This window comes from Siniperca chuatsi, linkage group LG2 (genome assembly GCF_020085105.1).
Source record: "Siniperca chuatsi isolate FFG_IHB_CAS linkage group LG2, ASM2008510v1, whole genome shotgun sequence".
In the NCBI taxonomy this organism is placed as follows: domain Eukaryota; kingdom Metazoa; phylum Chordata; class Actinopteri; order Centrarchiformes; family Sinipercidae; genus Siniperca; species Siniperca chuatsi.
Genome location: NC_058043.1, coordinates 16,696,458 through 16,712,971, shown reverse-complemented (window position 1 = coordinate 16,712,971; position 16,514 = coordinate 16,696,458). Strand labels below are relative to the sequence as shown.

General features: G+C 38.8%; 1 protein-coding gene across 1 annotated transcript; it reads right to left on the bottom strand.

The window, feature by feature from the left end:
• Window positions 1-1,302: 1,302 nt before the first annotated feature.
• Window positions 1,303-16,281, bottom strand: LOC122884167 (myosin heavy chain, fast skeletal muscle-like). Its single transcript, XM_044213634.1, has 41 exons — window positions 16,171-16,281; window positions 15,975-16,011; window positions 15,601-15,811; window positions 15,330-15,473; window positions 15,053-15,209; window positions 14,871-14,898; window positions 14,671-14,782; window positions 14,381-14,473; window positions 13,983-14,046; window positions 13,802-13,900; window positions 13,608-13,711; window positions 13,312-13,450; window positions 12,619-12,737; window positions 12,366-12,515; window positions 12,105-12,275; window positions 11,693-11,999; window positions 11,351-11,424; window positions 10,806-10,893; window positions 10,480-10,597; window positions 10,273-10,396; window positions 10,048-10,184; window positions 8,540-8,795; window positions 8,198-8,440; window positions 7,928-8,104; window positions 7,703-7,848; window positions 7,521-7,611; window positions 6,543-6,932; window positions 6,300-6,426; window positions 6,061-6,179; window positions 5,762-5,958; window positions 5,419-5,602; window positions 5,170-5,335; window positions 4,803-4,927; window positions 4,353-4,661; window positions 4,054-4,257; window positions 3,837-3,962; window positions 2,948-3,118; window positions 2,608-2,712; window positions 1,862-1,957; window positions 1,554-1,685; window positions 1,303-1,422 (listed from the first exon to the last, which is right to left on the bottom strand). Exons 3-41 carry the CDS (start codon window positions 15,802-15,804, stop codon window positions 1,402-1,404), a joined length of 5,817 nt encoding a protein of 1,938 aa, XP_044069569.1. The 5' UTR covers window positions 15,805-15,811; window positions 15,975-16,011; window positions 16,171-16,281; the 3' UTR covers window positions 1,303-1,401.
• Window positions 16,282-16,514: the final 233 nt, after the last annotated feature.

The following is a 16,514-nucleotide window of genomic DNA, read 5'->3' as shown; positions in this document are numbered from 1 at the left end:
GAGACACATTTTAATACAAGGCCAAGTCTGTTACACCTACAGTATGTGCTGACCAGATTCCTTCTGTCAATTATTATTACTTATCTTTTTTTTAAACTTTATCTTCCTAAAATTACTAGATTACTTCAAGCAGTATTTTGCTTGTGATGCACAGCAAGTTATTCGTTTTTAAGTCAAGTAAGGTTGTAATTTCATTATTGGCAATTCAGTGAAAAGTAAAATGCTGTATTTCATTACATTTGCTTAAATCTATATTCTGAAAAGATTAATCATCAATAAATGTATTTATGATCATCATTAACCTACAGTATAGTTACCTAAGCAGAGACCATCACTGCTCATGCAAAAGGAGAAATATCACTGTGTGTTGTGGTTTACTAATAGGTCTATTTTCATCACTAGGCCACAACTTGACATGGTGTAACATATGTTTTGAAGCACATAAAAAAACTGTAAGGTCTCTAGTCTGTCAGTAACATTATCACCACAAGGTGAAGATTTGCAGTTATCGTAACCCAGAGAACTTTTATGTGATAACAGGCGACAGTTGACAAACACATTCTTTTGAATGATGAAGCTACCTGGCTCAAATTTAGAAACAAAATACACCACTCAGTTTATTTCCAGTGCTACTATTAGCAATTAGATTTACATTTCCTGATACTGACACTGGAAGCGATTTTCATTGACAATTGTGTACTAATTCATGTAATGTATGTAATTCTATGGTGCACTAAGTGGCTATGATAAAGGAATCTCTGCATGTAGTTGGTGAATTAATGGAGTGAAATTGTTTTTGTGTGATTACACTGTATTTTTCAGATAAATCCCCAGAGTTGAGACACTGCCTAATTTGTGTAAAAATATTGTCAATTCTCTACGTAAGACGGTGTAGTCCCTCATTCGTCCAGGAGTGTTCTATCGTAGAAAATAATTACCTGACAATTGCCTAGTTTCACCTGAAACTGACCTTGTCAGTTTCAGGTGAAACTAGGCAGGGTAATTAGCAGATACTCAGGAAGACTCCTTCCTGAGGGCAGGGCTTAAGTAACACAGAGTAGCTTAAATTTCTGAGTTCTCTGACCATTTTTGAGAATGACTTCCGGATGGGAACCAAAACATCTTGATTCTGAAAACAGTGTCCAGATGACTACGACTGAAACCTTTTCTACAATTCTCTACATACTTTGCTTATTTAAAAGTATATCACCTTACATTTAAACTTTGTTATATTATATATATGATATATCATTTGAATTAAGAATTAAGTGACACAAACAGCTTAAAGGAGAAAAAAAGCCATTCAATTGCTTGCAGATTTATTTCTTGTTACACACTTGACACATCAAACAAAAACATATTGTATGATTGTTTTGCACTGTGTCTTGTCAAGACTGATGCTCATTCTTCAGCGTCCTTTCCCTTTAAATCAATACAAAAGAGACATTGAGAAGTTAGTGGTTAAAGACTTTGTCAAGATACTGAAATTCCTTGTATAAATAATATTAGAGAGTGTAATTACTATTGATGAAAAGAAATGAAAATCAATATACCCTGACGATTTCACGGCTTTTGGCTCTCAGCTTGTTGATCTGAGACTCTGCGATGTCAGCTCGCTCCTGAGCCTCCTCCATCTCATGCTGCACCTTCCTGTACCTGGACAGGTGAGTGTTGGCCTGCTCCTCCTGGAAAGCACAAAGTTAAAACAGTGATCTCTTGAACAATCTTACCAGTTGTATGAGATGTAAACCAAGCAGTCATTAAATCATGCTGCATCATGCCGTCAGTCCTCTGGTGTTAGAAAAGGTGCTACTGGTGTGACGCATAGTTGTGTTGCATGTGTCGATTACTTCACACTCACAGCTTCCTCAGACTGCCTTTTGTAGGCCTTCACTTTCAGTTGCAGCTTGTCCACCAGATCCTGAAGTCGGGCAATATTCTTCTTGTCCTCCTCAGTCTAGAGGCGGTAAACAGTATAGTCTGTTTGAGGCCAACACTAAAAGCAAATACCATCCTCCCATTGTTTTAGAAATATCTTCCAAACCACTCGAGAGCAGACAGCACATTTGTACATCTTCCACAGTGAAGCCACTTCAGAAAGACTGACAAGATCAAGGATAACAAAACAGGCTACGCACACACACTGAAGATGTGAATTAATGCACAACTGCAGGGAAATTCACATATTTTCATCTTTACCACTCGGCACAAAGTCTTTAGGGGATCCTTCGGTGCTGTAAAAACAAGCTGCCTGTGAGAACTGTGTACATGAGTTCCTCCTCTTTCCAATTTTTCATAGTGAAAACCTGTTAAACAGATCTATAAATGTCATACTAATATAAGCACATAATAGCATGTATTTATAGCTGCATGTTTATTTTTAGCTGTGGTCTACTCTATATCACTTCAGTATGTCAAGCACTGTTGGAGCTTCAGACATTTGATGGTGATTCATGCCCTCTAGGGGTTTGAAACATATTCTACATCCAGTTTGTTTTCAGCAGCACAAGTTATAGAAGTGCTTCAGAAAAATATTATCTGACAATAAGCAGTTGCTTCACTGTTTGATGGTGTACAATGTGTGATTCATGTTTTGGTTTTCTGTACCTGGTAAGTCAGTTCCTTCACTCTGCGTTCATATTTCCGGGCACCTTTCACAGCTTCAGCTCCACGTCTCTGCTCAGCCTCGACCTCAGACTCAAGCTCTCGGACCTTGGAGATAAGAAGTGCAGATTTTATGGTGACAGGACTGAATATGTTTGAATAGATAATTAACATGAGATCTAATAATATAAGATTAATATTTTTATGAGCTTGTTAGGTAAACAGGTTTCTTACAAGTAGTAGTAATAGTCCAATAAAATAAACAAAGTCAGTATTGACGTTCAGTTTTAAGGTTGAGAGCCAAACTAAAACTAAAAATAACTTTTCTCTGTAGTGACCTTACCCTAGCCTCCAGTTTCTGGAGTTGCTTCTTGCCACCCTTCATGGCCAGACTCTCGGCTTCATCCAGACGGTGCTGCAGGTCTTTCACTGTCACCTCCAGGTTCTTCTTCATCCTCTCCAAATGAGAACTGGTGTCCTGCTCTTTCTTCAACTCTTCAGCCATCATGGCAGCCTAAACATGGAGTAATTGTAAGGTCAATAAGCAGAATGATCAAGGAAAATAAGGCCTAATTTGTCAGCCAAATGTAAAACAAAAGGGTAGATTATTAGAGAATAGTGTTCAGCTGTAAATGTAAAACAATACAAATTTATATAAATATAATGTCCATAAAGTAAATGTAATTTTTTTTTGTTCCACACAGGTTTGGGTCATATTTCCCTAAGATCACTTGTTGAGTTAACTCACTGTTACAGATTAGTTTAACAGAAGCAAGAACTTTAAAAGAACAATAAAATCCTAACAAAAATGTACTTTTATCTACCTGTCATTCTCGACTGTAAGTCTGAAACATCTCAGCTTCACTTTGAATGAACAAAAGTCTGTGTTATAAAACATTTCCACTAAAATGCCATTAGGGCTGTGTGTACCACCTTCTTGAGAAAGTTATAATTGTTGTTAATTAACTTGGAGCTAGAACTCCTTCGAGCTGCTACTACTGTTATATAACCAAGCTGCATTGACAATTGCTAGAATATATGTATAGCTATAGTTTCCAACATTGTTTAAACATATCCTTAATTGTATTGTCCATGGCTGTCAGAGATTGTTTTTCCATTACACAGGTTGTATATTCTACTAACTCTGAGCTCTAATCTTGGACCTACTGTATAAGAAGCCGGGTTTTAAATTAAGCAGTAGGGACATTCTAAAATACTAAAACAGGGCTCACATCAGTGATGGCCTTCTTGGCCTTTTCTTCAGCATTTCTTGCTTCCTGGACAGCATCTTCCACTTCACCTTGGATCTGGACAAGGTCACCTTCCAACTTCTTCTTGGTGTTGATGAGGCTGGTATTCTTTTTTTAAAGAAGCAAAAATGAATTTCCATGTGTTGAATTATAGAAGAACAAGGTTTATATTCTTGTTTGTCAGCCTTTGGGCTGATACCTGAGAGTGCAGCAGCCCCACACGCTCGCTGACATCAACCAGCTCCTGTTCAGCCACTTTGCGGCTTCTCTCCGTCTGCTCCAGTGCAGCTCTCAGCTCCTCGATCTCAGCCAGCATCAGGTTGTTCCTGCGCTCCACGATGGCAACCTGCTCCTTCATGTCTGCCTGACCTCTGAGAGCGTCATCAAGGTGCAGCTGGGCATCCTGAATTCAAGATAATACAAATTCCATTCAGCAATTTACACGTTTGAGCCATGTATATGTATTTTCATACATATTGTTACATATCTATGCCCGACCTTAAGCAGTCCCTGCACGTTTCTCAGCTGTTTCTGGGCTTCAGCTGCCTGGCGGTTGGCGTGGCTCAGCTGAATCTCCATCTCGTTGAGGTCTCCCTCCATCTTCTTCTTGATTCTCTGGGCATCATTCCTGCTCCTGACCTCAGCATCCAAAGTGCTCTGCATGGACTCAATCACTCTCTGGCTATTCCTCTTGATCTGATCAATCTCCTCATCCTTCTCTGCGATTTTCCTGTCAATTTCATTTTTCACCTGGGTGAGCTCCAGCTGGACACGGATGATCTTTGATTCTTCGTGCTCCAGTGTAGCCTACAAAATTAAAATGTAAGGTGGGAAACTTGAGATTTAAGAAGTATTAAGTATACCAAAGGCAGCAATTTTTGGATCAAGATGAAGATTCTTAATTCCAGAGTTCCTTGTTTGGATCTTTCGTCAAGTCATTTTAAATACCTCCGCCTCCTCTAGGGCAGTCTGGATTTCTGCTTTCTCGTTCTCTACTGTCTTCTTCCCCTTTTCCAGTTCATGAATTGTCTTTCCTGCTTCACCAATATGTTCAGTCAAATCTGTGATTTCCTCTGTTGAGAAAAAAAAATTCACATAATACATTAATATTTCTTTGTCAACAAAGTTTAGTGTTGTAATTATAGTATTGCATAAATTCTAAATCTCATTTTCTCTGGTAAGATCAGGCCTGTCACTAAAGCCCAAACTTCCCATATGCTGCAAGTTTTTGTTTTTCTTCAATCATGAATGTGTCACATATTTAGTAAAAAATGTACTTAATGTCAACAGTGACATGCAGCATTTGTTGTCCTACGTTGCAGGTTCTTGTTCTCCCTCTTTAGGGTCTCCAGTTGGTCCAAAGCTTCTTCATATGAATTTTTCAGCTTGAACATCTCAGTGCTGAGAGAACGAGCTTCCTTCAGAGATCCCTCCAGCTCTGCCTGGCTCTCCTCATACTTCTGCTTCCACTCTGCAAGAACCTGAAAGTACAACAAACAAATAAGTGTTTTTTGTCACCTCATGTTACCAGTCAAAACCGTATGTTTATACAGAAATATCGAACCTTGTCAAAGTTCCTTTGCTTCTTGTCGAGGTTAGCAGCCAGAGCGTTAGCTCTCTCCACATCGATCATCAGGTCCTCCACTTCACCCAGCAGTCTCTGTTTTGTCTTTTCCAGAGAGGCACATTTTGCATTCACAGCCTCGATGGATTCCTCTGCATCCTGAAGACGCTGGGCAAGCTTTTTCCTGTTAAAATGTGATGAGTTATAGAATCGATGGCTGTGATAACAGTGTGATGTCAGACTCAAGCTCCTGTGTAGGTGCATCCCTCCCAAACAACCAACTGAAAGTGTTCAGTGCTTAAATTTGTCATAGTGTTTATAAGTTAAACTTGCAATGACTTACTTGGCCTCCTCCAGCTCCTCAGTGCGCTGAATGGCATCAGTCTCGTATTTGGCTCTCCACTGGGCCACCTCGCTGTTGGCCTTGGACATTGCCCGCTGCAGCTCAGACTTGGCTTCCTGCTCCTCCTCATACTGCTCTCTGAGCAGGTCGCAGTCATGACGAGATGACTGAACAGCATGAGCCAGAGCGTTCTTAGCCTAATAATGAGATAATACACAATGTGGCAATTCAAATTTATTATTATTAAGAAATACATTAGATCATTTGTTGCTACATTAAACAAAAGCATCCTGCAGTACCTTAACTTCTTCCTCAAGGTGCCTTTTGAGCTCCTCAATTTGGTGAATAAAAGCCTGTTTTCCCCTCGTAAGCTGTGAAACAAGAGACTCCTTTTCCTCCAACTGATGACCAAATTCCCCTGAGAAAAAATTGTCCAACATCTTTGGTTAGTGCTTAGTGTTAACTTACATTATAATGTTTTCTGAAACATTGCAGGTTCAGATTGTTTTATTATTCTCATCCCAGATGTTACACTCACCATTTTCAGTCATCAGTCTTGATCTTTGAACATTCATTTCATTTAACTGACGTACATGCTCTTCATTCTTGGTCTTTAATTCACTTAGTTGATCCTCGAGAGAACGGCACATTTTCTCCAGGTTACCCTAAAGACACAAATCAACATGATGTTAAGTCCATTGTAGTCATAATGCTTCTGTAAGATAAAACATGAATTGTGGTAATTATCATTCTTTAAATAAAAGTAAAGTGTAAATTTTACTTTTGATTTGGCAATAGTCTCCATATTGCTGCTGAGGTCGTCGATCTCCATCCTGTATTCGCTTTTCTCTTTCTCCAGCTTCTGTTTGACTCTCTGGAGGTTATCAATCTGTTCTCCCAGCTCTGCCACACTGTCAGCCTGCTTCTTGCGGAGAGCTGCAGTGGTGGCCTCATGCTGCAGGGCAGACTCTTCGAGATCCCGACGCAGCTTCTGAAACTCTGCCTCCCGCTTTTTGTTCATCTCAATCTGAACAGACGTTGCTCCACCAGCTTCTTCCAGCCTCTCGCTGATCTCCTCAAGTTCCCTGGAGAGATCAGACCTCTGCTTCTCCACCTTGGCCCGAGCAGCCCGCTCAGCCTCAATCTCTTCTTCTAGTTCCTCAATACGAGCCTGTGATAAAAAAAACAAAACAAAAAAACCCAAAACATAGTCATGTTCAAATGACCTGTATGCCAAGCCTTATTTCAAATGCTCAAAATGTTAGTTATAGTAGGTTTGACTTGGCTTTGACTGCATTGTAAATTGTATTCTCAAAAAAATAAGATAATGTAATTCATGATAATACAGAGAAAATCAACTGAACAACTCAACATTTCAAAATTGGTATAAACCACTTTTCTCTTAGTCAGAGCAGAAAGGCCTGTGAAATAGCAGTTAAACAGGACACTCTCAATTGAAGCCTATACTGATTAGCTTGTTATGACATTTTAAAGAAGAATTCACTTCTGTTCACTAATCCTGCATTTGTTATAGTTTTTCAAATAGCTTAATTATAAAGATTTAAGTGAAACAAAAAGGTCTGGGAGTAATTTTAGTGAGTGGAAAATAACTGTGCTTCTGAATTTCATTTTGTCCATCCATACTTCAGTTACTTCCATTTGAAACATTAATGTAAACATGTATTTTTGACTGAGACACAATCACAAACATTCAACACGATTTCCTTCCACAAAGCCCAAACACATATTTATACATTACCTGCAGTTCCTTGATCTTCTTATGAAGTTGGACACCAAGTATCTGTTCATCTTCTATCTTGCTGAGAAGCTGGCTCATCTCAAAGTCCCTCCTTTGTTAGAAAAAATAATAAAACATGTTAGATGTTCACTGTTATTTTGGGAATTGTAGAGGTCATAAATTAAGTTCTCATTCTCACATACTTCTTTATTTTCTCATCAGACTGCTGCTTCTCATTCTCCAAATCCATGATAGATTCAAGAGCCAGTTTCAGATCTCCTTCGAGCTTCCTTTTTGATCGCTCCAGATCCATACGGAGCTTCCTCTCTTGCTCCAAGGAACCTTCAATCTAGTGCATTCACATATAGTGTAATGAATACCAGTGGAAATACAGAAAAATCGTTTCAAACAAATACACAGCTTCTTACATCGTCCACTTGCTGCTCCAGCTTGGTCTTGGCCTTTGTCAGAGTGTTGACTTTGTCTTCCTCTGCCTGCAGATCATCAAGGGTCTGCTGATGGGCCTCTTGGAGGGCTTTCTTCTCTTTGGTCAACTTGACAATGGTCTCATCTTGAGATGTCATTTCCTCCACCAGGTTTTTAACCTAAATAGTTTATATAAATAAAATCATTTAATATTTGATCAGAGTTTATTTCTGATAAGCACAGTTTAGTAATCTGAAACGAGAGACACGAACCTTGTTCTCAGTGGCATGTTTCTCCTTTTCCACTTTGGCCAGGGTGAGCTCCAAGTCATCAATGTCTTTCTTCAACTCAGAGCACTCGTCCTCCAGTTTCCTCTTCTTTGCAGTCAGCTCAGCATTGACCTCTTCCTCATCCTCCAGTCTCTCAGCCGTCTCTTTGACTTTAGCCTCAAGCTGGATTTTTGCTTTAATGAGCCCCTCACACCTTTCCTCTGCATCACTGAGGTTTTCACTTTCCTAAAAGTCAATGCAAACAGGTTCACATCTTTGCCAAAGCAGTAATTTGATGTAGGAGATTTAGTAGACATGCACATGCGGTGTGATGATCCAGCTTACAGATTGCACTTGCAACAACAGGTCATTCTTCTCTTGCAGCAGAGAAACCATCTTCTCCTCCAGTTCTTTCTTCTTAGCCAGAGCCTTTGCTAGCTCCTCTTTGGTCTTTTCAAAGTCCTCTTTCATTTGCGCCATCTCTTTTTCAGTCTCTGCACTCTTCAGAAGAGGCTTTATTCTGAAGTACAGCTTCATCCATGGCCAGGTTTTGACATTCATGAATGAGCGGATGTTGTATTGGATGGAGTAAATGGCTTCCCTGGTGACAGAAAAAAAGGCAGAATTTTACTTCTCTTGCCAGTTTTGTAGAAAACACACACACTTTAAACTTTAAGATAATAGGACAGTTAGGTGAAACTTTATTGCTGCATCCCTTACATCCCTTTTTGAGTGTAGAAATTAAATCTGAACAGCTTAACTCTTTCCAAAGTAGGAAAAAGATCATGTGGTCTATCTGATCAAGAACTGCAGTTAAGTAGAGATTTACAGTAATTATGTAGTCTCAACCTACTGTTATCAAAAGTATATATTAATTGAGCCTGAAACCTGACCCTGATTCCCCATGGAAAACGCTGTCCACAGCTGTCTGAGGTTTACTCAAGGTTCAGTATCCAACTATCTGTGATCCAGCAACTGCTCCTTGACCCTAATATTTCTTTTGCTTGACTTATTTTGGACTATCAAGATAAAATAAAACCTTATATTCAATAACTATGAAGATTTTAGTCAGGAAATAAGACCAAAATTTATATCTTTCATTCCTGTACAAAGCTAGAGGAGCAGACTCATTATATCATTAGGATGTCAGTCATATACTTTCCCCCCCACTGTTACAGTATATACTGTACTGAACTGCATTAATTAGTGACCACTTTGAAGCAACCCTACCTATCCCCATACACTAGCACAGACTCTACACCGCAAGTCACTTCCAGTAACTTCATTCACAATCACAGTTCTTGGAAGTGTGAAGAATATGCTGCTTAAACCTATTATGTTGTGCATAACCTGCACAACATAATGTAGATTACATACAGTATTTTGATCGGAAAAAGAGCAATAAGAAGTACTTCACTTCATAGCCTCAATACTTTTGCTCATTAAGTAATTTTTTTTATATCTGTAGCTTTGAGTAGCATTAATGATCTTTGGCAGTGACTGAGTCAAAGTCCAGGGTATGAGCAAAAAAAAAAAAAAAAGACAATCATCACTGTACTGCGATCACACTTTGTTTGCACTGGACTTAATAATTACAAATAATTAAATCCATAAAATAGTAAGTAAAATTAGGCCCCAGATGAAAAGCCCACTGAGATACACTATAAAGAATCAGTGTGAGCTGTACATTCAACTAAACCTGCACTGATACATGCTGTCATCAATAAGTTGTATGTAATTTTTTTTTATTTATAACACTGTATCATCCCACACCTATAACAAATAATATTTATTTCAATGCTTTTTTTGTAAGTGCCACAGTGTATTTGTAGCTTACAAAATACTAAGCCCACCTTCTCTGCATCATTTTGGCAAATTCTCGTCTCATCAGGAAACCTCTGCAGAGAGCCTGAGTCATTGTGACCAGTTCAACCAGTTTCTCATCTCTCATCTCCTCAAGCATACCCAGTAGTCCAGCCTTGAAGAATACCTGATGATAGATGTAATAACATTGACTTAACCTCAAGCTACACAGTGATTTCATCCTTTCATGACTGTAATTAAGTGTGTTCATTTACCTTGGTATGGCCAAATCTGTACTGTGATTTGTCCACGCTTATGGATTCCAGTAGTTTCTCTGAGGCCTTCTTGTTGTCAATGAACTGTCCCTCAGGGATGACACTAGCATTCAATACTTTGTATCTGAAAGGATTTATTTAAATCAGATCATCAACAGAACAGAATCAACATATATGGACTAAGAGGTACAAAAATAGCTACTGTACCTCTGCTTGAAGTCACCATAAAGGATTCTGCTGGGGAAACCTTTCCTGCAGATCCTGATACCTTCCAGCACACCGTTACACCTCAGCTGGTGGATGACCAGGAAGTTCTCCATGAGACCTTAAACAGTAACAAGGACACATCGCCCTGCTTTGAAACAGCAACTATGGGACAGACAGACTAACCGCACAGTAGATGAATGCAAGTGAGTTAAGGGTTCATGAGGTGATTATATAAAAAACAACGGCATAAAGACCTCCCTCATTCGAATTGTTGTGAGAAAAATGAGACTTTGGTCAGTCATACACACGACTGTTTTGGGACCTACCTGGTGTTTTTGATTCATTGGGAATCAGACAGCGCACAAAGTGTGGGTGAGTGCTCCTTAAATTGGTCATCAGCTTACCCAAGTTTTCCTGTTGATGGACAAAGCATTTATAATTTCTATTTTCCCCCAAATTTTGACACTGCCATGACTACACTACCCTACATTTTTCATAGCTTTTAGAGAACATAACCCCACGGAACAAAACATAGCAATGGTGGCAAAAACATGATATGTTTTTGTTTTTACCTCATTAATAAATATTTTACCGATAATCTGAGCAAGAAATTTGTCATTTTGCTTGCTTCTCCCACAGTGTGCTTTACCAGGAGATTGAACCCAGACCACCGATGTTGAAGGTCTCCCTAATCAATACACCACCTTGATCTGCAGCAAGAAATCTTTCACTGATAAACTACATGCATGCTTCTTGTCTAAAGCTTTGTGTTAGGATCTTCTATTATGAATCCCCTGTACAGTGGAGACACAGTCTTTCATATAAGTATTTAAAAGTGACCATAAAATGTATTTGTGAAATTAAATATTACCCTGAAGAGAGCCGATACGGTCTGGAAGGAGCCACCCTTCTTTGCCTTGCCAGCTTTCTTTCCACCTTTGCCATCTGTAAAAAGCATTTAAAATCTTAATTTTTCAATTTGGTAGAAATTATTTCCAAGTATGATTGTACTGATGTTGCTGAATATACTTTTTATAGTTTTATCTTAAATTGTTTGGGGGTGACTTTGTATAAACCTGCTCAGCTTCCCTTATTCCTTCCCTGTAAAAAACTATGAAATGTACTGGTGATGTGGCTGAAATGGCTGTGATAAATTACATTTCCTTCTATCTTACATGTTGTGTAGTACCTTAAATAAAAAATAAAAAATTACCTTCTGTTGAGGCATGTGATGCATAGAGGTGAGCCAACAGCTTCACTGAAGACTTCTGGTAGAGCTGAACCACTGAGTCGTTCAGGGGGTCTTTGTTCTTATCCAGCCAGCCAACAACATTGTAATCAACAGTGCCAGCGTAGTGCATCAGGGCGAAATGGGCCTCAGCTTTGCCTTTTGTAGGTTTGGGTTTCTGGAAGGGGGCACTTTTACCAAGATGCTGGTCATACAGTTTGTTCTTGAAGGTGATGTCTGTAGCCTTAGGGAACATGCACTCCTCTTCAAGGATGGAGAAGATGCCCATTGGCTGTTAACAATAACACAAATAACACAAAATAAAAAGTCCTGTACTGTCATACTATGGTGGGGATAATTATTTTTTCATCATTGTTAAAATTGTCTCCTGTAGTACCTTCTCTATAAGCTCAATGCAGGCAGCCAAGTCCATGCCAAAGTCAATGAATTCCCATTCAATTCCCTCTTTCTTGTACTCTTCTTGCTCCAGGACGAACATGTGGTGGTTGAAAAACTGTTGCAGTTTTTCATTGGTGAAGTTGATGCAAAGCTGCTCCAAGCTGTTGAACTTGAAATAAGAAAGAAGACACAGTGTCAAACTTTCAATGTGCTGGTGCACTCTGTAAAACTTAAGAAGTGCAATGTGCTGTTTACTTACATCAAAGATTTCAAACCCTGCAATGTCCAAGACACCGATATAAAAGTTTCTGGGCTGCTTGGTATCCAACATCTCATTGATTCTGACGACCATCCACAAGAACATTTTCTCATAGACAGACTTGCTGAGAGCCATCACTGCATTATGCACCTAATGATTGAAAGAGCTGAAGTTCCGGTTAAATGGAACAAGTCGTATTTTTATATTAATTAATACATTTATGTTCATAAACTAATATTTTTATGTAAATTACCTGCGACACAGTTTGACCTTTAACCACCATTTCATTGCCGACCTTGACTCTTGGGTAACATAAAGCTTTGAGCATATCAGCAGAGTTCAGGCCCATGAGGTAGGCGATTTTATCAGCCTCTGATAAAAAACAGAAACCACAAAGATTACCCACATCACTAAATGATGCTAATAAGTTACAAAAGGTGATTGGTGATGATATGAGAATCTACATTATTTTTACAAAATCCATCCATTTATCCTGTGCTGCTTATTTGGATCCAAGTCACTGGGACAGAAGGCTCAGCAGAGTAGTTCTCCTTAGCCAAATCCTCCAGCTCTCAGTCTGCCCCAGGGCCTTCTCCCGATTAGATGTGCCCAGATTACATACCTTGGGAAGCATCCTTATCAGATGCCCAAACTACCTCACTGGCTTCTTTTCAATGCAAAGTCAATGCAGGTCTACTCTAAGCTCCCTTCAGTTATCTGGACTCCTAACCCTGGCCTTAAGTATAAGCCGAGACACCCTGCAGCACCCTAACTTTTACAATGCAATCATTCTCAATTGTGGAAGCATGACTGAATAAACAAATACGTAAAAGTGTATGCATGTATGTATCTAATTAAATGTATGACGTGACAAAAATAAATCATTGCTGTATGTTAGTGATGATAAATTTGTTGCACAATTAAGAAATGTTACTTCAGCCTTTACCCTCTGTGCCATCGGGCTCTGCTTGCTCTTCACGCTGTTTCTGTTTGAACTTCATGTTTCCATGATGCATCACAGCTCCAGTCAGCTTGTAAATGCCCATCTTTTCTTCTGCAGTGAATCCCAGGATATCAATGGCAGTCTGCAGAATGAATCATCAAAAACATAGATTTATTTTAGCACATTTCTATTAGGTTATTTACAATATTTTTGTCTTTCAGTAAATCTGAGGAACCTTTACAGTATGTGCAATATGTTATCACTTTTAACGTTTTGGATTTTGCAGTGTGTGTACTCACATCAGTGGCAATGAACTCCTCAACGTCATCGATACTCTTGACAGTGATTTCACCATGACTGATCATGGGAAAGTCGTATGGGTTGGTGGTGATGAGGAGAGCCTCTGACAAAAGAAAGCGCATGTGGTTAATTCTTGTAAATATGCACTATGCAGCAGGTAATGAATGACCTTTAAAAATAAAATATCTTGCACCTATTAGCTCAGGTTTGTGGCCTGTAGCGAGCTGATAGAAGATGTGGTAGCTCCTCTCAGCAGACAGCTGGAACGTCACTCGAGACTTCTCCAGCAGATCTATAAACAAGACATGAAATAAGCTTGTTTACAGTTTGTCCTTTCATCATACCTTCTAGATAATGATAGGCTGGAAGCTTACATGTTTCAATATCAGCTGAAGCCAACTTTCCAGTTGATCCAAAATGGATTCTGATGAATTTACCCTACAGAAGAATGCAGTTATCAGTGTGGTCAATTTGTGACAAATTTGTGCCTTATACTACATTTCGTAGTAAATGTTGTTATTTGAATCCTATTACAAGTCTTTCCACTTCCACTACACAGAGTGCAGCAGAAACAACGGGATACTTAAAAGGATAAAATCATATTAACCTACCAAAAAAATATTTAGTTCTAACAAAAACAGCATGCTTCTAAATTTTGATATTATATTCTATAGTGTAAGACAAACAAAAATACTGAGACTAGAGGACTAGCAGACCATCTTAAAAACAGACACTATTTTAAAGCAGCAGGATTTAGTGAACTAAAACTTACAAAGCGGGATGAGTTGTCATTCCTCACAGTTTTGGCATTGCCATAAGCCTCCAGCAGGGGATTGGCTGCAATGATTTGATCTTCCAGCGACCCCTTAAAACAATGTTACATGACTTGTTTGTATTTACATTTTCATAGATATATATATGTACAGTATATCACATTTTTACCTGAATTTTTCCAGGAACTGACTCACTGACCCCTTCAAATGACATTCATTTTGTCAATGTGACAATACTCTGCTTCTTTTCATTTCAGATTTCATATTAATATTGTTCAACTTCTTTTACCTGCATCTTGCCAGAAACGTGTTCTGATTTCTTTCCTCCAGACACTGCGATTGTCGCAAAGTACTGGATGACACGTTTGGTGTTGACAGTCTTTCCTGCACCAGATTCTCCACTAGAATGCAGACAATGTGTTGGTTTAAGTCAGACATAACACAGTACAGAAATAAATATTTATATCAGTCTCTTTAGCATTGACTTACGTAATCAGGATTGACTGATTCTCACGATCTGTTGAGAGAATGACATTTGAACACACATATTGTATTATTGCATTCATTTATCCTAAATAGTAATACTGCATTATATTTTTCATATTACAGCAGTCACCAGCATGTCACCATGGCTATTCAGGGCCGATTGTAACGTACAAACTGATTGATACCTTGGAGCATGAACTGATAGGCATTATCCGAGATGGAGAAGATGTGGGGTGGAGCCTCAATCCTTTTTTTGCCTCTGTACGCTGAGACAACCACTGAGTCATACACTGGGAGCCACTTGTAGGGGTTCACAGTCACGCAGAACAGCCCTGAGTAGGTCTGTTTTAAGAAGAGGACATATATATTAGATGTCACCTTCATACTTGCTGTATTACTTAATATATACTATATATACACAGTACAACAAGTTTTGTTTAATGTTTAAACTGGTGGTCTTACATAGATCATCCATGCTGCATAGCGCTCTTTGAGGTTATACAGCACGGAAGGCTCACTGAGGTGGGTCATCATGGCCATGTCCTCAATCTTATCGAACTTTGGAGGATTCATGGGGAAGATGTCATCATCCTTTACAGTGAGCGTCTGAACCAAAACAGTGAAGAATTATTTCAAAGAATGTGCAGCACCTTTATGAAATAAAGTGTGAGGGTATGTAGTCATTACCTTTACCTCTGTCTATTGTACTATAAGACAAAAGATGTCTACATACCTTCCCGCCCTGAATTTCAACTGTGGCTTTGCCACCCTCCTTCTTCACTAGTTTCCCCTTCACATATATCTGAGTGGGCTCAGCCACATAGTAAGCTGTTTTGGCATCAAAGGGAGTGTTTTGAGCCTCTAATCTCTCCCTTTCAGATTTCCGGAGGTAAATGGCCGCCGGGCCAAAACACTCCATTTCCGCGTCCGTACTCATGGCACTTCTGTAAAAATAAATAAAGTATAAATTAAATAATGAAATTCATCTTTAAAGAAAGATATTTTAAGATTAGATTCAATAAAATAAATAGTGCATGGCTTATTAATACATCTTTAATTTAGTAACCTTTTTTCAGTCAAGTCACTAGTTGCATGAACGTCATTTACCTTTTTGTTGCCAAGTGATACAGTTGCTTTGTGGATACTAAAAAAAAAGTAAAAGTCATTATAAAAAGAAAAACATGCAGGGCTCACTAAAGCTGAAATCACCAACTTTATGTGATCTCGCAAAAGAACTGTTCTTGAACACTTAATAAATTAATAAAAGCACTGATCACTCCAAAAAGCATGATAGAAGACTCACCTTCGTTGGCAGCCTGTCAGTCCAAAACTTTTGACGTGTCTGGGAGTGCTTCTTTTATACTGAAATCTCTGGACACCACACAGGGGCAGCCCTCCTGTTTAGGTCACTGAGCTTGTTGTAGAAGAATGATATCCGATGGCTTCCCCACCTCATCATCACAACTGGTGTCACCTTATCCTGTAGAATACAAAAACAAAAACAAACATTAAACAAAACCCCAGATTCGTGTCCAAAAACCAACCAACTGGTTATGACTTTGCACCTCATTATGTCGTATTTTGTGCAAAGTGGTTTAACTACAAGGAATAATTTATATATATTGTATTTTTTAGTTACTATAGGAC